Source organism: Bactrocera dorsalis, chromosome 6 (assembly GCF_023373825.1).
Source record: "Bactrocera dorsalis isolate Fly_Bdor chromosome 6, ASM2337382v1, whole genome shotgun sequence".
NCBI classification, from domain to species: Eukaryota; Metazoa; Arthropoda; class Insecta; order Diptera; family Tephritidae; genus Bactrocera; species Bactrocera dorsalis.
This window is the reverse complement of record NC_064308.1, coordinates 17334142-17361138: the sequence shown is the minus strand read 5'-3', so window position 1 is coordinate 17361138 and position 26997 is coordinate 17334142. Positions and strand designations below refer to the sequence as shown.

Sequence of the window (26997 nt, the reverse complement as noted above, 5' to 3'; positions counted from 1 at the left end):
TTTTAATTCCAAAATATATGTATCGTATTTCTCGTATCATAAACCTATTGTCTCGGTTTTACAATCAACCACAGTAATTACTGATGTACTCAATAATGAAAATAACGAATAAAACAATGCAAAAAAATAAAAGATCTATGCGAAAATATTAATTTACTAATGAAAACATAAAATAAATTTAAATATTTGTAGGAAATAAATATATGTATATGTGCATACATGTATATATTGCACACACACATTCATATACATATATACATAGAGAGAAAGAAGTTTTACTTCAGTCGTGCGGTCATAAGCACACTCTCTTTTTTTCGATACTCATCCATTCTTTAATCACAAGATTCCTTGATAAAACATTTACGTGTTTCATTTATAACTTTTGGTTATGCTTTTATCAACTGCTGGGCATCACAATCCATGCGAAAACAAGCTAATATATATGTAAACTCATACTTTCACACATACACCGTACAATTTTTTCATCAGTTGAAGAGGTCGAAGATCGTCCAGTACTTGGTATGTCTTCAATGATTTATCGACCGTCTTTGAGGACTTTGAACAACGAGGTTGCTTGAAATTCTGTGTTCTCAAAATAATCATGGCCACAGAATGGTTGTAATGCTAGCTTGTTTTAAGGAATCTACTTTATCAAGAACTCAAGTACTTGAATGGTGAAGTGAAGTGAAAGTGACGTGTTTTTCTGGTGCTCCGCTTATGGCATCAACTACTAGTGGAAATACTCTAAAATTATTTTCCAAGTGCGCGAAAAACATAGTGCCAACACCATCTGAGACAAGTCACAGAACTGAGCAGGTGCTCCTGTGCAAAGAAGTAAGTAATCAAATATATATTTTAAATAACTATTGTTTTCTTGTGCGAAGGTACACAGAAAAGAGAATTCGCAAAGAGCGCATATTCTCTCTCTCCCTTCCACAAAAGCAACACATCCCACAACCCACGTTCCACACTATAAGAAATTACCGAGGGATTTATTCCTGAGGAATTTCCGCGATCACCAGCACTAAAGAATTGCTGTAGGCGTAGCTGAGGAAATTAAATTTTCCATGAATTTAATTTTGATTTATTACAATCTCGTTTCCACTTTGTATTTCGCTTTACATTTTTAACTCTATGCTGGATTAGGATTAACATTCAAATTCAAGTAAATCAATTTCGAAATTACTAACCAACCACAACTTTTAATGTGCATTTAGTACATACAGTATCCGACAAAACTATGTATACCCCAGCACATTTTATATTGTTCTTTGAATATTTTTTTCAAAAGTTCAACAATTAAAAAATTGTACATACGGTAAGTGCACACTATAAGTTGACAAATAATAATGGTATGACATTTACCGTTAGCTTTTATTTTGCTTGCAGAATGTGCACTTATTGATGATCAGTTGAACTTTGCAGGCGACAAAATTATGTATACCGTGGCAATATTTGTGCGTAGAGCTTCTTTGCGTAAATAGTTTTTGCAAATATTTAGAAACAAACTCGACAAAGGTAAAATTTCATGATTTTATACTCGATAAAAGTGTTTGGGTAAGATCTGCAGAAATAAGCGTTGACCTGCGAAAATTGATTGTTCATGATCATTTAGATGGAATGGAAAAATTGCAAACAAATATTCTAAAAGCAAGGCCACAATCCAAAAAGTGATAAAAAATTACCAAAAAAAATGGTGGGCTAGAGAGTGCTCCAATATCAGGCCGCCCTAGAGTAACTACAGTGCGCGAAGAGACAAAAATAGTGAGAGAAGTGAAAAAAGATCTGACTGTATCAGCCCGATTTATTAAGTAGAGCCTTCAAATAGATGTTTCCGAGCGAACAAGTCAACGAAGAATTCGAGAAGACGGGTATTCCAGCCACTACAAGATTAAAAAACCGTTCATCAGCCAGAAAAATTTAAAGGCACGATTGGAGTTTGCAAAAAGGTATTAGAAACTGCCACCAAATTTTTGGAAAAAAGTAATTTGGAGTGATGAAAGCAAATTTGAATTTAAAAATACTAAAGGACGGCAAAAAGTTTGGCGAAAGAGCCACGAGAAACTTTAGAGTAAACGCATTCAAAGCACCATAAAGTTTGGAGGCGGAAATGTATTGGTTTGGGGTTGTTTTAGCTACAGTGCTCTCTCAAATCTCGTAATGATCGAAAGTAAAATGACGGGAGAGTCTTATGTTCAAATGTTATGTACCAATTTTGAGCCAGCTACGCAAAAAATGGGCATAAGGATAACGTCATATACCAGCAGGACAACGATCCCAAGCATACAAGTCGGGTTGCAAAAGAATACTTCGAACAAAAATCGATAGAACTCCTACCATGGCCTGCCCAAAGCGCCGACTTAAACCCCATTGAGCACTTATGGCAATATTTGGATGACAAGCTTGACCGATCTTCTTGCCGTTCAAATAAAGGCGAGATTTTTAATAAATCGAAAGACTCCTGGGAAAACATACCCCAATCACTCCTTCAAAACTTGGTTGACAGCATGCCTCGACGTCTATTGGCAGTAATTAATGCTAAGGGTGGCAACACTAAATATTGAAGCTCTAGTGTGAAGGTAACCTCAAAATTTATTCGGGTATACATACTTTTGTCGTTTCTAAGAATTTCTCTTTTTCAGATTACCGCGTATTTTGCAGTCACTAGCACTAAAATGCAGAAAATTAATTTAATTTTTTGTATGTAGTATACGGGAGTGCCACAAAATCCCCAAAAAAAAAATCCCCAAACACAAAATCCCCAGCTGAAAAAAAATCCCCAAACACATAATCCCCAAAATCAAAATCCCCAAATTTAAAATCCCCTAACACGAAATCCCCACCTTTTGTTTGAGGCAGTGTCACAAAATCCCCATTTTTTTTTTCGGAAATTTAAAGTGGCATGAATGAAACACGCAATAAAACAGAATAGGAGTGAAAAAAAATTTAATATTTTTTAAAACTGGTTTATATCTGAGTGCAGAACCTGAAAATATTGAACATATGGAACAGGAAGTGGTGAAGCGTAATCAATAAGACACTCAATTTCGAATTTTTTGATGATACGTTATTTTGCATTTCAGATGATGATATGTACAAACATATGTATGACTTAAAATACAAATAGTACCGTTACCTTTTCTACAATTATTTTACCATATGCATTTTTTCATATTACATATTTATCACATTACGTGTAATTAATTGTGATTAAAATTACATAGTTATATTTTTGATTAAATATCGTGTTAAATAATATTTACAGCGTGTAAAATAATAACTGTCGCACTAAAACAACTGTGCATATTTCTTTACAATCACATCACAACATAATTTTTTTTATTTTATTTTTATTAATAATTTTTTCACATTTCATTTAAATAAAAATTTTAAAGAAAATGGAAGTCGTAGTTTCTGTGTCAAATAAAGGAAATAATAAAATATTTTTGGATGGTTTTGATTACCATTTTCATTCCAAAAATGAAAAAAAGAAAGAGTTCCGCTGGTCGTGTGCGCAAAGAAAATCGCTACTGTGTAAAAGTGTTGTTGTGACACAAGAAAATAGTGGCGATCATGTAATACGACGCGCTCCTACTGCCCATAATCATGATCCAAGGGCCCATCAAATATCTGTGGCACAGGCGAACAACAAAGTAAAGAATTTGAGTACATCATCTTCACTGGCGCCTTCCCAAATTATTAGGGAAGCAGTTGTAGATTGCCAACCAGACTGCCGGGTGTACTTACCATCGAAACGAGCCCAAAAAATGAAGATAAGTCGACTTCGAAAGGGTACATATACCAACGAACCAGGAAATGTACAGGAAATTAATATACCGGAGGATTTGAAATACCTGGAGGGTGAATTATTTGTGTTGAGTGATTGGGATTTCGATGGTGAAAAGAACATTATTATGGGCACAACGAGTTCCCTAAAGGAATTGGGGAGGTCACACTGCTGGGTGATGGATGGGACGTTTTTTGTTGTACCGAAAGTTTTTCGCCAACTGTTCACCATACAAGGGCTAATTGATGGTCAATTTGTGCCTCTAGTTTTTTGCCTGATGAGCAAAAAATCCAAGCAGGCGTACACTGAATTTTTTCATCAACTATTTAATTTGGCTTTAGCATATAATATTAATCTTAATCCGCAAAGAATTATTACTGATTTTGAGCGAACCATCTCGTCTGCGGCAAAAGAGTATTTTCCTGATGCCCGATATAAAGGGTGTCTATTTCACTTTGGCCAGATCATTTGGAGACGAGTTCAGAAAGAAAGGCTCTCTCAAAAATATGGCAATGATGAAAGTTTCAGCATAGCTGTTCGTATGCTGAAAAGTTTATCATTTGTTCCCCCAGAATGTGTGGCAGATTATTTCAGTGAACTGAAGAGTAGCTCGACAGACAGAGATTTTAAAAAATTGTGTGCTTGGTTTAAAAACCAGTACATTAGTGAAAATATGAAGGCGGGTGCTATGATATATAATCCAAATTTTTGGTGCGTTTCGGATTCTTTTAAGGATAATTTTCCACGTACTCAAAATTCAATCGAGGCTTGGCACCGTAGGCTTAAAGTAATTGTAGGGAGAAAAAAATGTGGTGTTTATGAAATCATAAAACATTTAAAAAAAGAAATGATTGAGGTTAAATCAACCATAGAAAAAATACACTCAGGGATCGGTGTGCGAAAAAACAAAAAGAATGTCGAGCGTGTAAAGAAAATTAAAAAAGTTGTTAAACGTCGTTTAGAGTTAGATAAACTTGTTTATTTAAAATCGATAGCACACAGTATTTCATTATGTAATTAGAATTTCCATACATGGTTTATTTATGTAAATTTTTTGAATTTATTGCTTTTTTGTTTATTTTCATCACTAAAAATTTGTCTACATATGTATGTATATAAATATATGTATGTTTATGTTAATTTATATAAGCTATTCGAAAAATTGTGAAGTTTGTATTTATTTATGTTGTACAAATATGTTAAACTGATTGATATAACATGTATTGCATTTTCTTTAATTTACCTATTAAATATTCGTGAAACTATTAAACATAAAATATCTCGTGAACTTCAACTTTAGATATAATATTGAGTATAGAATTCCCTTTTTCTGTGTGAAACACATTGAAATTAGGTTTAAAATCGCGGCGATTTTAAACCTAATTTCAATGTGTTTCACACAGAAAAAGGGGATTTCGATTTTGGGGATTTTAATTTTGGGGATTTTGATTTTGGGGATTTTGATTTTGGGGATTTTGATTTTGGGGATTTTGATTTGGGGATTTTGATTTGGGGATTTTGATTTTGGGGATTATGTGGTACACCCTGTAGTATACTCATAAGCAAAAACAAAAACCATGCAAAAAAATAAACTTCACTTTTCAAAAGATATGATAATTTTCTTTTCAACTTTCATGGGGTATACATAGTTTTGTCGGATACTGTATATTGACAAACACTAACCATCACTTTCCTTCATGTATGAATATTCAGCTCCAGAGATAAATCAAAATGGAATGGACTCACCTGATAATTTTACAGCCACCTTTGGCGAAACTAAAGTGCAAATATCTGCATCTTATATCTCTTCTCTCTCTCTCGCTGGTCCGGATTTCAAGACATGAAGTGGAGCAGTGTCCCATTTCGTTGCACTTGAAACATCGAATACTGAATATTTCCTTTAGCGTTCTTTACCCTTTCCAAATGACCACGGCATTCGGCAATTTTATGGCTAATCTTTCCGCAATGGTGACACTCCGGTGCTGTGCTTCTAGCGCTGCGAGGATCTGGCACGAATCTCAGCTTGTAATATTAGTTAACCCAGTTCTGATGTAGAGGATTTCGTTCGAAGGTTGATTTTGTAGAGATTTGCTTGGGGATATTGTTGTATCATTTTACACTTTACTACAGCACAATAACTTCACTTTTCATTTTCACTACACGAGCACAGCAAGTTCTGCTCCTATCAAGATCACTTCTTGAACTGATTCTGCGAGGACATAGCGCCTAATTATATACGCACCCCTTCATTGCTGTAAAAGTAGCTAACGGTTCCTGCCTCTCTTCACTATGCTCGCAGAATACGATCAGACCTCACTCCGTAAAAGTTTCCATAATCCTGCTTTTATGCTCATTTACGCATTAACAATCTATAGTACCGTAATATATACCGCTAATGCGTCGCCTACTTCAAACGACGTTTTGGCACCTACAGTTACCTACAAAATATTATCACTCCGAAGTACGCATGTACACTAACATACAAAATACAAGTACTACCGCTCCGACATACACTTGTTGTTTCATGCGAAAACTCCGTTGTCGCGGACAACCAATGGCTTAAGCTCACGTTTTGGCAAAGAGTTATGTGCTGAACACATAGAGCGCGACAGACTGCAAGCGACCTCTCTCACTTATAAAACAACACACGTTTCTACGGACAGAGTTATTTAGACGACTACACGACTGCAGGCTCTCAGTTGTCGCTCTCGCTAATTTAAAATTATTTTACAAATTTTGCCGACGACAGTAGTGAGCAGAGGAGAGGATGCTACTAATATGTAATGTGTAAAATTATTCAAAGCTCTAACAAACCTGACGTTATTTTACAAAGAGAATCATAAAATAACTCTGTTATAACATTTGTAATAACGATTATTATTCAAAACGAATAAATTTACCTATTTAACGATGGTCATGCATAAAAAATTTCAAAAAATCCTAAAAGTGCTCACTGACGACCAGAAATTGCAGTGAGTGGAAATGTGACACGAAAATTTTAACATGTGTGAAAGTGACCCCCAAATCTTGAATAACGTTATCATAGGTGACGAGTCATGGATCTTTGAGTATGATCCCAAGACAAAAAGACATTTTGAGACGACAGAGCGGAGCTATTCGGGAGAATGCCGTCCGTTACGCCTTGAATTCTTGGAAATCGCACTGGCAGCACTGCACCAACTCAGAAGGAACCTATTTTGAAAGTTTCCCTTTTCACTTATTGACCTCCGCCATAACAAGTCGATCTGTTATAGTGCGATCATTATATCCTTTCTTGGGATTCTAAAGCACCTACCGTGTCATCCATATCTACCGACCCCCGCTATAACAAGTCCATTTGTTACAGTGTGGTCATTATATCCCCTCTTAGGATTTCGATTTCAAGACACGTACTGTGCCATTCTTATCTTTATTTACCACTTGGAAATCGGACGCATCTTCTCTTGTCATCCAAAGCAACTTCTTTATTCATGCGCATACTTATGCAAGTATGTTCTTTTCGTTGTTAATGATTTTAAAACGTATCTATCCCCATATAGCAATTCGATCATTTCAAACCTTTAAATATTGGGCCAAGTTTTATTTGGTAACGCTCTTTGTTGTTTTTTAGCAACACTCCTCTCCTTTGTTATATTTTATTATTTTTGCCTTATTCTTATCATACCTAAGTTTGTCATAACGAACATTAACTTCCAAATTTTACTTTGCTTGTTGTCTTAAAGATTCCCTATCAATTAAATTATCCTCTTCTTCACCTATTGGCAATAGGCCAAAAGATCTAGCTTCTCTACCGATTAGCATTTTCTTATGGGCAGACCTGCCACGACCTCTGACTGGTCTCAACGGCGGTCAACATACTCTTAGGCGTGCTCATTATACGTTCTACCTTATCCTGCTAGCACTTATAGCAATTAAGTGAGGTTCAATTTTTTGAGAAGAACACAATTGACGGAATCCTGAGAATGCAAAGTTACGGCGCTGAACCGCTGTAATTCGAGTAGGCACATCAAACAAAAACTCGTCAGTCTTAACGGTTTTGATAGAACTTTCAATGTTAGTATTTAAGGTGTGATGAATATAAACAAATTTTGTGAATGCACCTACCAATAAAATTACGTACTCTTTTAAGTCATTTTTTTCTTCCAATCATCTTTCCTGTTATGCTTATATGCACTGTGTGCCACGGAATGTCTACCTTTGGAATCGGATGTAATTCAGCCTGCAATTTTCCACTGGTAGCTTTATTAATTTAGTTTGACATATCTCGGAACCAATAAAATCCACAGACTTCATCCAACATTTTTTTCCTACCTAATTGAAAGTAGCTTCGATGACGTGATTAATCACTGTCCATCTAAATGCCATAGGAATTACGGACACACATTTGGTTTTACCGTTTCTTTGTATTTTTCTATTTAAAACTCATTTCATAGGGCTTGTCTACATTTTCTTTCATTATTTTTTTTTAACTTAGCTGTTCAGATACTACCCAATTATCAGTTACCTCAGTCAATTCGATCCGTTTTATTAACTATTATTTCTACTCCCTTACATTTTTTAATCAGCGGATTCTTTAATAAAAAATCTATGTGTGCCATTCATAACTTTTGGTTATGCTTTAATCAACTACTGCCCACCGCAATCTATGCAAAAGCGAGTTGATAATTAAACTCACACTAGCACACATACACACGCACACTGTATAACGAATTGACGAACTTGTAAGAATTCCCTGCCAACATTTTCTATCGCAAAAGTCACGTATAAGTGACTTCAAGAAGTTACAATTCAACGTCTGCGATACATTTTTTTCATCGTAGAAGTCACTTCCTTATTGAGAAGTTGTTCCCCGCGGACGTTACTTTCAGAAGTTACGTATTAGTGCCTTGTGGAAGTTACGTATTAGTGACTTGTAGAAGTTACGTATTAGTGAATTGTGGAAGTTAAAATTTTCGTTTTTAAATTTTTTATATTTATTTCAATTCAAAAATGTATTACAAAAAAAAAATAAATAATTAATTCATGTGAATATTAGAAATAAGATTTTTTTAATTTTTCAGTTCATTAATTGTTTGTTTGTTTTTTTTTTTTTTTGCACCCTGTCTCGGGCGTGAAGTATGTGCTGTTGACACACTTTATTTATATCCATATCGGTCGAGTTCGAATATTTGGAATGACAGGCATCTATAGGAAAATAGAATTAATTGATTCCTTTATAGTTATAGTTTTATGTGAAATATTACTTTTTATTAGTTCAAATGTTGTAAAGCGTTGGATACTGGGTTTGTCATTTGTTCCACGCCAAGTTAAATGAACGGCCATAGCATCCGATATAATGGATTTCAATGCCATTCTTAGGAATGAAGGGAAATCCTTTCCTTCAACTCTATATAAGACATTTTTCTAAAATTAAATATGTTCCAAATATACAAATTTATTCATAATTATGGGCATTCAGTATAAGAAAATCGACCTACCAGCTGAGATGTTATTTTGTCGTTTAACAACAGCTTCGTGTCAAAATCAATAAAGTCCTTGACATTCATGAAAGGCAAGGAAGGTATTAGAGACGTATCATCCTTCTCACGCATATTTCTTTGCTGCTTGACTTCGGTTTTTAACGCAAAAACTTCTTCCGTCAAAGTTTTTATTATTTTTGTATTAGTTTCTTCGAATTTTGCATATTAATTTAATAGCCTTTTCTGACAATTCACTCATTTTAATTATATTTTCAATAATATTGCAAATTAAAACACCACGAAACAAATAATTTTTCTAGTTCCAAAAACAATATCGCACTTTAGCACTGACCACAAACTGCAGAAGACACAAAACCAATGAACCAGATGTCAACAACTTCTTTTTCTATTCTGTTGTTTTCATCTAATTTCATTTTGCAGTCGCTGCGACTTCAACGTCGGTGATCGCGTTCATTGTTTATCTTTTGCATAACGGGACAACAATCTTTAATTTAACGTCTGGAAGTGACTTAAAAATGACGCATTTGGCGTTTGACACGTGAACGCGACAACTATCTTTATTTTAACGTACGGAAGTGACTAAAGCGTGACGTATTTGGCGTTGGCGATAAAAGACACTTCCAAATGTTGGCAGGGTTAGGGAGCGCCCCCGTGGCACTTCCCTTCACTATCTATTTGTGCCATACGCGATTCGATATCTTAATAATTTTAGTCGCTTCTCATTTTCCAAGCACTTAATTTTTATTTGTTACAATTTCGGCCCTACCTTGCATTGCGCTTTACATCTCTAACATCATAATGGATTAGGATTCTGTTTAAATTCAACATTCGGATTCATGTAAATTAATTTCGAAATTACCTCCTTCAAAGTAATCCCCTCGCCCTTCGAAGCTTTTTAGCCTCATACGACGCGTATCTCAAATACTAAGAAATATTTTTAAATGAAATTTAGCATATATGTCACTAAAAGTACTTCCAACTTACAGAGAAAAAAATTCGAAAAACACACGAACTATAAATTAAAAATTTACCTGATCACAGTAGTATATTTAAACGTTCTTGGTATCGTATTACATAAGCATAAAATTGCTTACATAAGTTATACCGGGTCGTTGATAGCGGGAAATGTCGAGTCAGCACAAGGGCTCTAAGTAAAGTAAGCTAAATATAGTTTAAGAATGAAAGAACATAATCAATAAAGAACAAGACGACAAACCACTCAGTACGGTAAATCGGGGTATACTTTATTCAACTAAAATACATTTTCTGTTAAAATAATAGAAATCGTAACTCGCGCCTCCCCTTTGCAACCAACCAATCAACCCACACGTAGTTGCAACGTAGTGAGCAACAATTATTTAGAAGGATTGATGAGTCTTTAACTTTCCAAATAATAGGGGTTTTTCGAAATTTTTTAAAGGTATTTTTGAAAAATGCCATGGCGTAATGATAATGACTTCTTTAAGTTTTAATGCTATATGTGCTTTCAAGCTGCAATTAATATAAGTAAGTAGGCAAAGATATTTGTGTATAGGTAAGCAAGCATCCGCTTTAATACTCTAGTTCGGACTTCATGCTAGTGCAATAGTTAATGTGTAACATTCTTAAGCGTAGAAAATATATGCCCTCACCAAAAATACTAATATACATAACTCGGAAATTAGTTACCCAATAATAGTAAAAAGAAAATAATACAGATCACTTCAGATACATTACGATTTTTAACCAAAGCATCTTTTCTAATACGAACAAATTACACAATCGTTCCTCTATAGCAAACAGCCACCATTCCAACAAAAGGGTTTCTAACCATTTTTTTTTTCTTTGTAAAACCGGGAAGAATTTAGTATACCATCCCAGGATTTCGGGAATAAAATGGGTATGGTCGGATAGAGGAGATTCTCCAGATCACGAATATATATGCAGGAAGCTTATAGTTTTCGAGTTATTCGCGTTTTAAGTTGAAAATTTGCAATATTTTAATTACATATTTTCGATATATGAAATTAATTTTGCACTTATATTCTTCACTTTTATATACACTAACACATCACTTATTCATTTGCACACATTTATTTTATATAATATAGTGCAAAAATAGCTTTTAATACACATTTAAATTATTGTTGAATTTGATTATTTAAGAATGTTAAATGAATTATAAACTGTCATATAATCAGTGTTACCTTATCAACATCATTTGTAAAATAACTAAATGAAATAAAGGGAACAGATTATACCCCAAATACGAAAATCAACAACCTATAAAAAACAATAACCCTGGTCGGTCCAACACCAGGGTGTATCACAATTTTTTCGCGTTGAACTCCTTTTTGCGTGGGCGGCTTTCGGCCGCGCTTCGAAAAAATAACCCTAGTCGGTCCAACACCGGGGTGTATCAAATTTTTTTCGCGTAGAACTTCTTTTTGCGTGGGCGGCCTTCGGCCGCGCTTCAAAAAAATAACCCTGTCGGTCCAACACCGGGGTGTATCAAATTTTTTTCGCGTAGAACTCCTTTGTACGTGTAAAATAACTAAAAGAAATTAAGTAAACAAATTATACCCCAAATAAGAGAAAGGAAAACATAAAATATAAATAAATTATGTAAATTTAATAAAACAAACGTGTATTAAGGCTTGTATATAAATTTTATTGCCTCTAATAATTTGACGAAAGGATCTTCGTGTCTGTTGGCCACATTTTTCCGCCAAACATACTCAAAAATTCGATCGGCGAAGTTTTCGGGATTGTTGTCCCTCGCAAAAAACCTTTTAATCACACGCCACTGGGACTCTATACGCTGCGTATGCGTTCCATCTGCAGCCACAAATGGATTGTCCGGATCGCTGTGATTCACTTTTCGGTGCTCATACCCGTGATTCGCCAAACCATCGTACGCCTTCCAGCAATCTGTGCTTATTGTAATTCCTGGCGCAACATGCTTCTTAATCAGGGGTATGAGCACCTCCGCAGACCTAACATTATCTGGGCATACCTCCAGCCGCAGGTCGTCGTTCTCATCCGCAATCATCCCCAACACCCAGTGACCTTCCACACTCCTGCCTAAAATGAGAAAAACATAGAAGTAAGTACCTAATATTGTATATTTTTAACCTTACCTTTATTAAATTTCCTCTTCCCGAATTTGCTTTCATCAATTTGGACCTTTTTGCCAGGGCCACCTATTTTACCTACCGCCTCCTGATTTTCTACTTGATATAAAACTACCGCTTCGCGACAGTAATTATACCAGTCACATATGGTAGCGCTAGATAAAATAGATTCCCTGACAATACTGTTTTTCCTTACTACGTCATGCGACCAGTGCGATGCGTAGCAAAACATTAGGTAAAAAACTTGTGGCAATGGTATTCTAACATTTTCCAGCCAGGTGCCCGTGGATCGAGATATTCCGGAACGCATTCGGCAAGATCCTTTTCGGCACCTAAGCGTACCGACGGTGCTATTTCCCGTCATGGAGAGCACCATCGGCAGTCTATTCACCCTGCAAGTCCTTCCTCTGGCAATGAGACCCTCCTCTTCGCAAAATAATATGCAGCTCTCCTTTGTTTGAAATGTGTTGAATATTTTTGAAATATTCCACATTCTCTTCACCTCTGACACGCTCAATTTGTTTGATTTGCGAACATTTATGGTCGCTTCTTCTTTCAGATCTACATATAATTATAACAAAGTATTAGAAACATGATTTAAATATTCTTTTCAGTATTTAATTTATCATACCTGATGAATTATTTTCCATTTTTTTTATAAGTCCATACAGCTTAATCTTCCAAACACGAAATTATTATAAAAAATTACAAATAAAAGCAACGGTACTTTGCTTTAAAAGTAGCAGTACTTATATCCGTTAGATCGCATTGATGTTAGAGTGGTTGTTATACCCTCTATGACATTGCTACTTCTTTGCGTAGAACTCCTTTATGCGTGGGCGGCCTTCGGCCGCGCTTCAAAAAAAAATAACCCTGGTCGGTCCAACACCGGGTATATACTCGTACATTTTTTTTCTCCCGTAGAACTCATTTTTACATTGGCAGCCACTTAAATTTTTTATATTTTTTTTTAATGTTTATCAACGATTATGTTTCCTGTATTTAGGGTATAATATTTCTTTATATTTTTTTTATTTTATTTTGTAAAATATTTTACTATAGTAACACTGATTATTTGACAGATTTATTTTTACAAATGATGTCGGCAAGATAACACTGATTATATGACAGTTTGTAATTCATTTGTTATTCTTAAATAATCAAATTAAACAATAATTTAAATGTGTATTAAAAGCTATTTTTGCACTATATTATATAAAATAAATGTGTGCAAATGAATAAGTGATGTGTTAGTGTATATAAAAGTGAAGAATATAAGTGCAAAATTAATTTTATATATCGAAAATATGTAATTAAAATATTGCAAATTTTCAACATATTCATGATCTGGAGAATCTCCTCTATCCGACCATACCCATTTTATTCCCGAAATCCTGGGATGGTATACTCAAGCCGACCCGTAAAACCTTTACTTCGACTTAAAAGTTTTTTATATCAAACATGGCAAGAAAATACAAGCAAAACTTTTTCTATTGAACGCATAACCTTGGCCACAGAACTTCTTCTACTGTATTGGCGTGGACACCGCTTACGCGATTATAGCTGAGTTAACAACAAAGCGCCAGTCGCAGTATCTTCGCATGGCGCCATTTGGAAATTCCAAGCGAAGCCAGGTCCTTTACCACCTCCAACGGAGTGGAGGTCTTCCTCTGCTTCCCCCGGCGGGTAATGCGATACTCGCCGTGGCCAACGCGTAAAGGATTATACAGTAAACTTATACTACATACACCTAGTTCTATTAAATTACGACACGTTTATTTGTTATGAAATGGATAAATTTGTATTTTTTTATTTGCGTAAACAGAAAATATTTTGATATGCTATATTTAATGTTGGAGGATGGAGTCATGTGCAGAAGTTCACGCAAGTGAGGAAAGTTCTCTGATCGTCATTCACTGGGGAGAGGCCAGAAACGATTCTTTTACATATGACTCAAGCAGCTCCCGACTTCCGGTCTTTGACCAAGTATCCTCTGGGTAGCCTAAGAACATCCGTTTGAAGGCGAGCTAAAGTGAGAAGGCGAAACATTCCCTACTTAGGGTTGTGCGCTGGGCTTGGGACCCGCCACGTAAAAAACACCCCCAATGAAAGGAAACAACAAGCCTCGGATGAGTGACCCCCCTTTTGATGACGACCATGGCAAACGAATTAAGGACTATGATTTGAGGGCAAGCACCTGGAATGTCCGGTCCCTTAATTGGGAAGGTGCCGCTGCCCAGCTGGTTGATGCCCTCGTGAAAATAAAGGCTGACATCACCGCCGTCCAAGAAATGCGATGGACGGGACAAGGACAGAGACGAGTAGGTCCTTGTGGCATTTACTACAGTGGCCATATAAGGAGCGCAAGTTTGGTGTTGGATTCGTGGTGGGAGAGAGACTCCGTCGCCGAGTACTATCATTCACTCCGGAGAATGAACGTCTAGCCACAATCCGCATCAAAGCGAGGTTCTTCAACATATCGCTGATTTGCGCCCACGCCCCGACGGAAGAGAAGGACGATGTGACCAAAGATGCCTTTTATGAGTGCTTGGAGCGCACTTATGAGAGATGCCCCCGCCACGATGTCAAAATCGTGCTTGGCGACTTCAACGCCAGGGTGGGCAAAGAAGGTATCTTTGGCACTACGGTCGGTAAATTCAGCCTCCACGAGGAAACATCCCCAAATAGGTTGAGGCTGATCGACTTCGCCGGAGCCCGAAATATGGTTATCTGTAGTACTAGATAAGAAGATACATCAAGCTACCTGGCTGTCTCCGGATCGAAAAACCACCAACCAGATCGATCATGTTGTGATAGATGGAAGACACGTCTCCAGTGTTTTAGATGTGCGTGCGCTCCGAGGTCCTAACATCGACTCGGACCACTATATTGTTGCAGCCAAAATTCGCACTCGCCTCTGTGCAGCAAAAAAAGCACGCCAACAAACACAAGGAAGGTTCGACGTCGAGAAGCTGCAATCACAACAGACAGCTGAAGGATTTTCCACTCGGCTTGCACTCCTGCTCTCTGAGAGCTCTCGTCAACAACTCGGTATAAGAGAACTGTGGGACGGCATTTCAAACTCCTTACGTACAGCTGCAACCGAAACCATTGGTTTTCGGAAAGTGCAAAAGAACAGCTGGTACGACGAGGAGTGCCGTGTCGCAGCGGAGAGAAAACAGGCTGCCTACCTCGCAACGTTACGATCGACCACAACACGTGCGGGATGGGATAGATACCGAGATATGAAGAGGGAAGCGAGACGCATTTGCAGACAGAAGAAGAAAGAGGCCGAAATGCGTGAGTACGAACAGCTTGATAAGCTGGCCGACAGGGGTAATGCTCGAAAATTCTCCAACAAAATGGGGCGGCTTACAGAAGGTTTCAAGACCGGAGCATACTCCTGTAGAACCCCCCAAGGTGATCTAGTCACCGATGCCCAGAGCATACTTAGACTATGGAGGGAATACTTCTCCAGCCTGCTGAATGGCAGTGAACACATAACACCAGGAGAAGGCGAACCCGATTCCCCAATCGATGACGATAGAGCAGACGTTCCATTACCCGGCCATGAAGAAGTTCGAATAGCAGCTGCCCGCCTGAAGAACAACAAATCGGCAGGGGCCGACGGATTGCCGGCCGAGCTATTCAAACACGGCGGCAAAGAACTGATAAGGAGCATGCATCAGCTTCTTTGCAAAATATGGTCGGATGAAAGCATGCCCAACGATTGGAATTTAAGTGTGCTGTGCCCAATCCATAAAAAAGGAGACCCCACAATCTGCGCCAACTACCGTGGGATAAGCCTCCTCAACATCGCGTACAAGGTTCTATCGAGCGTATTGTGTGAAAGATTAAAGCCCACCGTCAACGAACTGATCGGACCTTGTCAGTGTGGCTTTAGACCTGGCAAATCAACAACCGACCAGATATTCACTATGCGCCAAATCTTGGAAAAGACCCGTGAAAGGAGAATCGACACTCACCACCTATTCGTCGATTTCAATGCTGCTTTCGACAGCACGAAAAGGAGCTGCCTTTATGCCGCGATGTCTGAATTTGGTATCCCCGCAAAACTAATACGGCTGTGTAAACTGACGTTGAGCGACACGAAAAGCTCCGTCAGGATCGGGAAGGACCTCTCCGAGCCGTTCGATACCAAACAAGGTTTCAGACAAGGCGACTCCCTATCGTGCGACTTTTTCAAGCTGCTGCTGGAGAAAATTATTAGAGCTGCAGAACTGAATCGAGCAGGTACAATCTTTTATAAGAGTGTACAGCTGCTGGCGTATGCCGATGATATTGATACCATCGGCCTCAACACCCGCGCCGTTAGTTCTGCTTTCTCCAGACTGAACAAGGAAGCAACGCAAGTGGGTCTGGCAGTGAACGAGGGCAAGACGAAATATCTCCTGTCATCAAACAAACAGTCGTCGCACTCGCGACTTGGCACTCACGTCACTGTTGACAGTCATAACTTTGAAGTTGTAGATAATTTCATCTATCTTGGCACCAGCGTAAACACCACCAACAATGTCAGCCTAGAAATCCAACGCAGGATCACTCTTGCCAACAGGTGCTACTTCGGACTGAGTAGGCAATTGAAAAGTAAAGTCCTCTCTCGACGAACAAAAACCAAACTCTATAAGTCGCTCATAATCCCCGTCCTGCTATATGGTGCAGAGGCTTGGACGATGACAACAACCGATGAGTCAACGTTGCGAGTTTTCGAGAGAAAAGTTCTGCGAAAGATTTATGGTCCTTTGCGCGTTGGCCACGGCGAATATCGCATTCGATGGAACGATGAGCTGTACGAGATATACGACGACATTGACATAGTTCAGCGAATTAAAAGACAGCGGCTACGCTGGCTAGGTCATGTTGTCCGGATGGATGAAAACACTCCAGCTCTGAAAGTATTCGACGCAGTACCCGCCGCGGGAAGCAAAGAAAGAGGAAGACCTCCACTCCGGTGGAAGGACCAAGTGGAGAAGGACCTGGCCTCGCTTGGAATATCCAATTGAAGCCACGTAGCGAAGAGAAGAAACTACTGGCGCGCTGTTGTTGACTCGGCTATAATCGCGTAAGCGGTGTCTACGCCAGTAAAGAAGAAGAAGAAGATATTTAATGTTAAATATACAACTTTTGAAATAGATAGAAAAAAATAAATATTTATATATTTTATAACTAATAAACATGTCGTAATTTAATAGAACTAGGTATATGTAAACCTCATTGGTTCTGTGAAAGATTTTCACTTGCACTCCAGCTCCTTGTAAACTCTTAACGTCGACTAATCGGATGTTGTCATCGTCCATGCCTATCAGGACGGGAATAATGAAGGATCATAGAGTTTGGTTTTTGTTCGTCGAGAGAGGACTTTAATTCTGTATAGCATACTCAGTCCAAAGTAACAGCTGTTGGCAAGAGTTATCCTGCGTTGGATTTCGAGGCTGACATTGTTGTTTATAGTTCCAAGATAGACGAAATTCTCAAATTAAAAATAACAATATTTAACAATTAATGTGGGCCAAACTCGACTCTGACATTTGGATTATAATGATTAAAATGAAGTCATTGATACTTTTGCGAAAACTAAAGCTATGAAAAAATTGTAAATGTAATTGTAATTTAGTCAGTCTGTAGGCCTTTTATTTAATAAGTCCTTGAATCTTCGTTTTATTAGCCGAACCAAGTATTAGTTGTAATTTATGTTGTTACTGTTTAATATTTTTATTACCTGCCCTGGAGTGCATACAAAATAGCTTAGCATTTTTAAAGTATTTCTATATATCATATTTTTATTTGATAAAACTTAATCAGTTTACATAGCAGTAGGGCCCCATTTTTTAATTTGCCTCAGGGCCCTTGGTTACGCCTGCCAGACCCATTTGCATTGCTTCCTTATTTGTTCTGGAGAAAGCAGAACTAACGGCGCGATTATTAAGGCCATTGATATCAATATCATCGGCATACACTAGCAGCTGTACACTCTTATAGAGCTCGATTAAGTTCTACAGCTCGAATTATTTTCTCCAGCAGCAGACTGAAGAAGTCGCACGATAAGGAGTCGCCTTGTCTGAAATCTCGTTTGGTATCTAACGGCACGGAGAGGTCCTTCCCGATCCTGATGAAGTTTTTGGTATTGCTCAACGTCATCTTACAAAGCCGTACACCACAGACATCGCGGCATAAAGGCAGCTCGTTTTCGTCAAAGGCAGTTTTGAAACCTACGAAGAGATGGTGTTTGTCGATTTTCTTTTCACAGGTCTTTTTCAAGATTTGGCACATGGTGAATATCTGGTCGGTTATTGATTTTCCAGGCCTAAAGCCACACTGATAAGACTCAATCAGTTGTTTGACGGTGGGGTTTAATCTTTCACACAATACACTCGATAGAACCTTATATGCGATGCTTAGGAGACTTATCCTACGGTAGTTGTCGCAGATTGTGGGGTCTCCCTTTTTGTGGATTTGGCAGAGCACACTTAAATTGCAATCGTTGGGCATGCTTTTATCCGACCAAAAAAAGCTGATGCATACTCATTATCAGTTCTTCGCCGCCGTGTTTGAATAGCTTGGCCGGAAATCCATAGGCCCCGCCGCTTTGTTGTTCTTCAGACGGATAATTGCTATTCGAACTTCTTCAGGGTCGGGCAGTGGAACGTCTGCTCTATCGTTATCGATTGGGGAATCGGGTTCGCCTTCTCGTGGCGTTATGCTTTCACTGGCTTGTGAATGCCAACAACTATTTAGAAGGATTGGCTGAAGAAGTGTTGCCAAAGAACAGGCGTACCAAATTTCGCAAAAATATTTTAATTTTTAGATGGCGTTGTCTTGTACAAGAGTACCTACCAACAACCATGCCTACTTCCCATAAATCAAAATTCAAAATTTCATTATCATTATTTCACTTTACTGAATGGAAATCAAGCTCTAATGAAGTTGTTCGAATAAAACCTTGCACAAATATTGTCTTCGAAATACTCATGTCCAATGATAATGGAAATCGGACTATAGATTTTGAAGTTCTCAGTTAAGGAAATTGATTTTTTTCCGAAAATATTGGTAAAACTTATAGAATATTATTGAACTTCAAAGAGAAACTTTCCTTTGCAATGGTGCCTCGTTGAGTCCAAACAGGACAAAATCTGGTCAATACTTACATTTTCCGGACTTTATACCCTGAACCTGTGAGATATCGTAAAGAAATTCAAAGAGTGTCACTATCTTCTTATTGTACCTAATATGGATGGAATAGGTCAACATTTACACTTAGCCCCCCTACGTCTAATATACGAATTTAAAATTTCCGGTTAAACTTATAGCGTATAAATCGGTAAATAAGTAAATTTCCGTAGTAAACGCAATATATACAAGTCATCCACGAACTATAATTAGTATATGGTTTGGACTATTTAAAATTATATTTAAAATTATTTTATTTATTTTTCCAGACTTTTTGTCAAATATTTCGGTCAGTGTGTTATCTTCATAAATGGTAAATGTAACGGCGATTTCAATACAGATGATACAAAAGTAGACTGATAAGGACAGCAAACGACACCATATTTTTCACGCTCTTTTGACATTTCTCTTCAGTAAGGATTGCCATTTTATCATGGAATGATATACGTTCCTACAGCGAGTCGAAATTATAAAAATTTACTACTGAAATTTGGAGTCAGTGGCCTCAACTTTAAGAGCGCCACGTAAGCCAATGGTCGTCATATCAGCAATTGAGCGTCTAGTGGAAAAATTTTAATCCACAGGCACAGTACAAAATGTTTTCGTGACAGTGAGGCAAAGAAGTGTCCCTAATGTCGAGAATATTGCTGGCGCCAGCGCAGAAAGACACAAATCAGTCTCACACACGTCGTTCTCAAGCGTTGGGTATTTATGTTACGTCGTTGTGGTGAATTTTACAAAAAGATCTTGGCCTACATCCCTACATAATCAAATTGACGCAAGAACTGAAGCCGCTTGACTATCAGAATCGTCGTATGTTCGTTAATTTGGCTTTGCAACAATTCGAAGATGATCCGGATTTTCATAGAAAAATCATCATCAGCTATGAAGCTCATTTCAGGCTGAATGGCAATAAGCAAAATATGTGTTATTGGTACTCCATGAGTTACCAGTGGCGTTATTGGGCCGTACTACTTCCATGATGATCAAGACCGGTACGTTACTGTGAATGGGAGTCGCTATCGTTAATGATAACTGATTATTTTTTGCCAGAATTGGATGATATGGACTTCGCAATATGTGTTTTCAACAGGACGCCACCAGCCACACAACGAATATCAAGATCGATTTATTGAAAACCAAGTTTGGTGAACGTGTTATCTCACGAAGTGGCCCACTCAATTGACCGTCTCGGTCGTGCGATTTAACACCGTTAGACACGCTTGATGAAATTCGTAAAAATATCAAACGTGAAATTGCAGCACAAACGTCCGATTTATGGTTGAAAACTGTCGAAAATTGGGTTCAGCGTCTGGACTTCTGCAAGCGTGCCCATGATGGCCATGCAAAAGAAATCAAGTTCCATACATAAAGGCATCGAATATACTTTCACAGGAAAAAAGTATTGATATCCCAAACCATTTGTGTTTTATCTGATAAAACTTTTGTAGCGGCTTTATTGAAAACCTCGTTACTTCAGGGCCTTGATCAATTCGGAGAATTATGCTACCATTAGTCACCGACGTGCCACCCTTCCTTAGTGACAACGTAGTTGTTGATGAACTCTTTTGATCACATTTGTTATAATTATTCAAATTCCAATTATTACAAATAGTCGGTATGACTATAATTTTGAGTTAGTTTTATAAAATTTCAAATATATTCAAGTTTATTTTTTAATTACTACAAAATATCTAAACTGGCAACCCTGAGTTTAAGAGAGCAATCTAAGAGAGCTAACTGATTTCTACGAAAAAAATTCAATTTGCGCAAATATCTACGTCACGGATGATAAAAGCGGTGGTGAGTTTCCATTTACATTGAAACAGAAACATTGCCCAAATGAGAACAACAACAATTACGTTGTAACTATGGAAGGGAGGCACGTCGGTAACTATATGTAGCTCCAATTAGTGAATTCCTTAGTGACAACGTATAGATAAAAATTTGACAACTGAGGAACTATTAGTTAATGAGATATAACATTTTGGGTTAGTTTACAAAAAAATTGATCAAAAAGCATTTTGTGTTTTAATAAAGCATTGCTTTTTGCAATACGAGTACTGTTGAATTTGGGCTCTGCACCAGGAAAATCAACCTTTGAAAAGAGATGACAATGAAGGCAGAGGACACCCTAAAGAGGCGAAAGCTCTGTGCAAAGTGAGTGCCGCGCAAATTCATAATCCAAAAAAACAACGAATGCTGATTCTGAGGAGAGTTTGAGTGCTCTTTAATCTTAATTAAATCGAATTTTTGCGTCGGTGTGTGACAATAGAAATATGGCTCCATCATTTCACACTGGAGTCCAATCGACAACCAGCCTATTGGACTGCACATGATGAACCGGTCCTCAAGCATGGAAAAAAGGAAAAGTCGGCTGGCAATGTTATGGTATCAGTTTTTTGGCATGCACGTGGCTTAATATTCATCCACTGATTACTGAGCCAGTTATGATCCATTGCACTTCGTATTTGGTTGCAGTTCTAATCTACCATTCCCAATATTTAGCAATTGTATTATTTTTGAGGAAGGAACACTTTTAAATTGTACGCACATTCTTCATCGTTTCCCTTTAAATATTGCTCTGTGGAATGCTTCGAAAATATTCCTGTATATCTGAAGTCATAATTGACGCTTTTATCAATATTGCAGTTATTCTGCTATTTTTTTGTGTAAGGTGACGCATTTGCGTCCTTCTCCCAAAATCTAGCAAAGTAGACGCAATGCCTTGACGACGAAAATATCAATGCCATTTTTTGTTTTGATATTAAAAATATCTGATGAACGTTTGCATGCATACGAAAATTAGTGTTCTTCTTCAAAATTCGAGTTCGTAGATGGGGATAATCGGAAGATATAAATTAAGGGGTCAGTAGGGTAATCTGACATTATTTTTCATTGATATTTTTATTCTACAATAGAACTTTTTTCACATATCACGTATATCGTGGAGTGTATTATCAAGCGCTACTATTATTTTTTGGACCTTTTTCCAAACCTTCCAATGGTAAAGTGGGTTTCTACATTAGTTGTAAGGGTTATAAGGGAACAGAAAATGCAAAAACAAAAAAAAATGGAAAAAAGATTACCCCTAAAGATTAAGCTATAATAACCAACTTCACTGAATACAAATATTATAAGAACTTCTACCGACAGTGAAAATGTTATGAAATCGAAGGATAACCCCGCTCACTCCCCATATAACGGTACAGTAAAAACTTCTAAAAGCGCGATAAATCAATAACTAAATACTCCAGAGATATTAAATTTTACCACCGAAATGGTATGAGAGATCTTTCTAGGAGTTGATGTGAAAATTAAATGGTGCACGTGGCACAGCCCACTCTTTGGAGAAATCTCACATCTTGGGACCCGACAGACCCAATTCGACAAAATTTAGTATGTGACATTCTTCTTATATTCTTCTGTGATATTGTGAAAATGAATGAAATCGGACAACAACCAGGTCTAACTCACATATAGCACATTTTTTAATTCCACTTGATTAGTTCACAAATTAAGAAGCAATCAATATAACCGGATAAAAGTTTGCGCGAATAATGTCTTTAGTGTGTGCTATCTTACGTCCAAAAATTGCCCAAATTCAACAAAAACTCTTCAAGCCTCTAGGTGCCGAATATTTAGATCCCCGAGAGATCTCTATTGGTCCGATATCGGCGGTTCTGATAAATGAGCAGCTTCTTAGGGATTAAGATGTGTGCAACATTTCAGATCGAAATCTTTTAAACTGAGGGACTAGTTTGCATATTTTCAGACTGACTCTGCTTGTCTTGCTGATTATTTAAATTTTATAGGATCACCGACGTTTCCTTCTGGGTGTTACAAACTTGGTGGCAAACTGAATATATCCTGTTCAGGGTATAATAAAGAGCTTTTTGCAAAAACTGCAACTTCAAGGGACTTTTGCAAAAAAAGAATGAACTTCTCATACGAGGGCCGTCCTAATGTATATGCTTTCATGAGTATATTTTACAGATATCAAGGGAGATAGATGAATATTTGTGCATATCTTTTTGACATAAACACAAGTAGACAATTACAGATTCACTCACACATATAGACTTGTTTTTGCATAAATCTTCTTGTTTTAGTACGAAATGCATTCGCTGTTATCAACGCTAATTATCGCTACGCTAATAAAGATAAACGGTTAGCACCATTGTGAGTTTATAGCTCTCCAGGTTATTCTGGCGTATTTTCTTTTATATTCTTCGTCAAACATTAATTGCAGTTTCCGCATCGTTTGTTAATTCCCTACCTACTTTCCTAATGTTCTTGTGTATACCATTTAAAAGAGAATAAACAATAATAACACAAAGTACCAGTAGTTAGCAGTCAGAAATGCGTTGAACTTAGGTCCATGTGATACTCATTCAAAAAACAAAGTTTGCGTAAAATTGAATGCAAGAGTTTTGTCTAATGTGCGGTATTCACTACGTTAAATGTAATGCCGAAAAAGTCATCTAAATTTCGTCATTTGTAGGAACATTTCAATATAATTAAAACTGCATATATAGTCAGGGCCGATACGAGACAATTTGCTGCCCTAGGTAAATGCCAAATTCTGCGCCCTTCTAAGTTTTTTTTTGTCTTAAAAACAAAATTTATATCTTGGAAATTACTAAGGTCATTTTGTTAAAGACGGAATTAAACTCCACTCAATTGAATTGAAGAAACTGTGCTCCCCTCTAGCTACTTGTAAATCAACTGATTACTCGCAATCAGCGTATAGCAACATAGGCTTACACCTGCTAAAAAAATAATAATACTTCTGTTTTGTTTATAATTTGTCTTAGAATTTCAAAAATATAACCTTTGAATATTATAACAAATGAAATAAATAAAGAAATTTTTACAACTATTTTATATTTAGCTAAGAAAAAATAAAACATATAAATAAAATTAGTCAAAATGCCGCTTTAAAATTTTTGTTCTTTTGGCAACTGCCTATATGGACGGGCAGGCCCTGTACACAGCAAATTGCCAAACGAAAGAAAATCAATGGTATCAAATTAATTCAGCTGTCTTTGAGTGGCCATTTCTTGGCTCCCTTCTCTGTGTTATAGTAATCTAGTAAATTTCTTAAAGAGAGTATGCGGATATCTCATTAAAGTGGTATAACCGCCATCTTAAAGTTTTGTTCTGCATAGATCAAATACTCAAATGATAAATGAAATTATTGCAAAAATTTATTTTTTCTTTGAAATAAAATAATAAGTCTTAAAATCAATTATAATAGTTTATAGAAACAAAACTAAGGTGGTTACTAAAACGTTTTTTTGGCGTGAAACAAATAATTTCTAAACCATGAAAGAATCATATGCATAATGGAACGCATTCGCTAAAGGAAAGCGATGGAAAGGTTCATTTAGTTCATATTTGAGCTACAATATTTCAACAGTAAGGGTTCATATTGCCTCGAAGAGGGAGACAAAATTTAAAATTTAATTTCTAAAGTGTCTTAGTATATAACAAATCATGTACTGTTTACTCACTTTCTTCATATTAGGCAATTGTTCTAGACCTAATCCATCCATTACCAATTTAAGCAGCTTTTGATTATTTGCACTAGGCGTTTTTTGATTTGAATCTTCAACGGAAAATTTAATGTTATACCTATTGGTGGTTATATTTGAATTGCCAGATAATTCGCTTTTGAAGGTACGATAGTTTTTACTATTTCTATTGCTATTGTTATCTGATTCCATATTATTAGTTTTAAGTTGTGTAACAATAGATTCGGCTGTACCGCGCTTGCTGCGACGTCTCTGTTGCAATTCTATTATCTTCTGTTGGCGCACTTCAATTTGCTCCTCGTTAAAAAACTTCCTTTTCTTATAGTTATTATAAATAAGTTTACTAAATTGAATCTGGCTGTTGTTGTGCTTGTTAACGTTTTGTAGTTTTGCTGCAGAAACACGTCTGAAATCGCTGTGATGATTACTTTTCCGGACGTCATATGATTTTGATTGTTTCTGTGTACTATCCTGCCTTTTTAGTTTTATTTTTTGAGGTTCGCGGGGTTGTACATTATTTGTTTCAGTTATGTCGAACATATTTTTAACAGTCGTAGAACTCACAGGAATTATAGTTGTTACTCCCATATCCCTCGCTGTTCTGGCCGTTGTCGCAGTCGCAGCCGCTGTAGTTGCAGCTATGGGTAATAGATACTGTCCGCTCACTCGTTGCAGAGTCAATACCGTTAATATTAAAGCGATCATTAAAAATGCATTTCGAACCAAACTTAAAAAGCTGGTTTTGAGTGTTGTTGTTATTGTACTCGGCTTACCAATCTTTAGAGTTGACGGTATTATAGCACGGCTGCAAGTTGCATTAACATTAGTGTAAAAAAGTGTTTCCTTCGACAGAAGTGTGGAGGCAAACTCTTTTTTTGCGGTTGTTCTTTTATCCGCATCAGCACATATGTAAGCACTAGTGTCTGACCGCATAGTTGCAGTCGGGTTTTGAGCAACGCTACCATTTACTGCGATTTCTGGTGCTGCGACTAACTCGACCTCTAGCGCAGTCTCAAATGTTGCCGCAACGACATCGATATTTGGTCGGTATTGTAAGCTGGTGGTTTGCTCAGACAATCTAATTTGCTTTAACCTTCGATGTTGCATACATTTACTGTTTAGAATATTTTGTCGTAGTTTTTGTCGATTACATGGAGTTTTGTAATCGCAAAAACATCTATTCGTACCAACGTCACCATCATCACCACATACGTTTTGTTGGATAGGTGTCTGTCTGCGACGGTTGTATTTGGAATAAATTGCCGCATTGGACAACTGCAACATTTTGGCCGCGAATAAATTGTAAGCATTCTTGGAGGTGTTTAAAATTGCTGCATGCAGAAAAGTTGGTTGTTGGGCCAAACCATAGCTGGCAGTCGACTGCGCTGCAATTGATTTCATTTTAAGACCTTTTTCGCGGCGTTTTAACATCATCCGCGCAAGCTCTAATGAAAGTGCAGTAGACGATGGACTACCCGCTTTTGTTGTTGCTACCAAATTACTGCGAGAGCTGGTGTTCAAAATTTCACGTATTTTCTATTTGGTCTCACTTATATATGTGATATTCTTTCATATATTTATGTGAACTTTTATTTTGCTTTACGTTTTAAATTGATATTACTGAACTTATTTTTTTTTGTGATGAGGTATATCATAACAAAATTATATGTATCCTGCCATGATTCGTACTGTTTTTTCCTGATTTATTATTTGGTTTCGCTTAACATCATTTGATTTGCTACCACGGGCGTCTTTTTCATGTAATCGTTTTATATTTTCTTGACGGTTTCGCCGTTATTTAAGTTAAGTTTTTTGTTTAATTTTGCAGCAATAAAATTTGTTTCTTCTTCCCTGCAAATACAATAAATAAGAATCGTTCAAAAATAACATAA

The 26997-nt window shown here is 37.0% G+C and overlaps 2 protein-coding genes across 17 annotated transcripts in view; both read right to left on the bottom strand.

Moving 5' to 3' along the window:
• The window catches only part of LOC105225491 (uncharacterized), a 232280-nt gene that overhangs the window by 119086 nt on the left and 86197 nt on the right, over window positions 1-26997 (bottom strand). For 10 of the 14 annotated variants that reach the window (XM_049460346.1, XM_049460344.1, XM_049460342.1 and 7 more), the window contains one exon: window positions 25085-26956. The exons of the other annotated variants lie outside the window; for them this stretch is intronic. In XM_049460346.1, coding sequence (XP_049316303.1) covers window positions 25085-26539 — 1455 coding nt within the window. In that variant the 5' untranslated portion in view covers window positions 26540-26956. The remainder of the gene's footprint in view (window positions 1-25084; window positions 26957-26997) is intronic. 14 annotated transcript variants of the gene reach the window in all.
• Window positions 5340-25076, bottom strand: LOC125779385 (uncharacterized). 3 transcript variants are annotated; one of them, XR_007423272.1, is made up of 5 exons: window positions 13012-25076; window positions 12387-12941; window positions 9265-12330; window positions 9031-9190; window positions 5340-8971 (listed from the first exon to the last, which is right to left on the bottom strand). XR_007423272.1 is itself a non-coding variant. In XM_049460723.1 (3 exons), exons 1-3 carry the CDS (start codon window positions 13028-13030, stop codon window positions 11897-11899), a joined length of 1008 nt encoding a protein of 335 aa, XP_049316680.1. In that variant the 5' UTR covers window positions 13031-25076; the 3' UTR covers window positions 8980-11896. The 3 variants fall into 3 exon arrangements, 1 of the variants encoding a protein (XP_049316680.1); XR_007423271.1 differs by having other exon boundaries at window positions 9031-12330; XM_049460723.1 differs by lacking the exon at window positions 5340-8971 and having other exon boundaries at window positions 8980-12330.

Excerpts from the sequence above, each read along its gene's own strand:
- LOC125779385 (XM_049460723.1), bottom strand. Across the intron at positions 12,331-12,386 it reads GAAGAGGAAATTTAATAAAG|GCAGGAGTGTGGAAGGTCAC; the intron begins GTAAGGTTAAAA and ends TTCTCATTTTAG.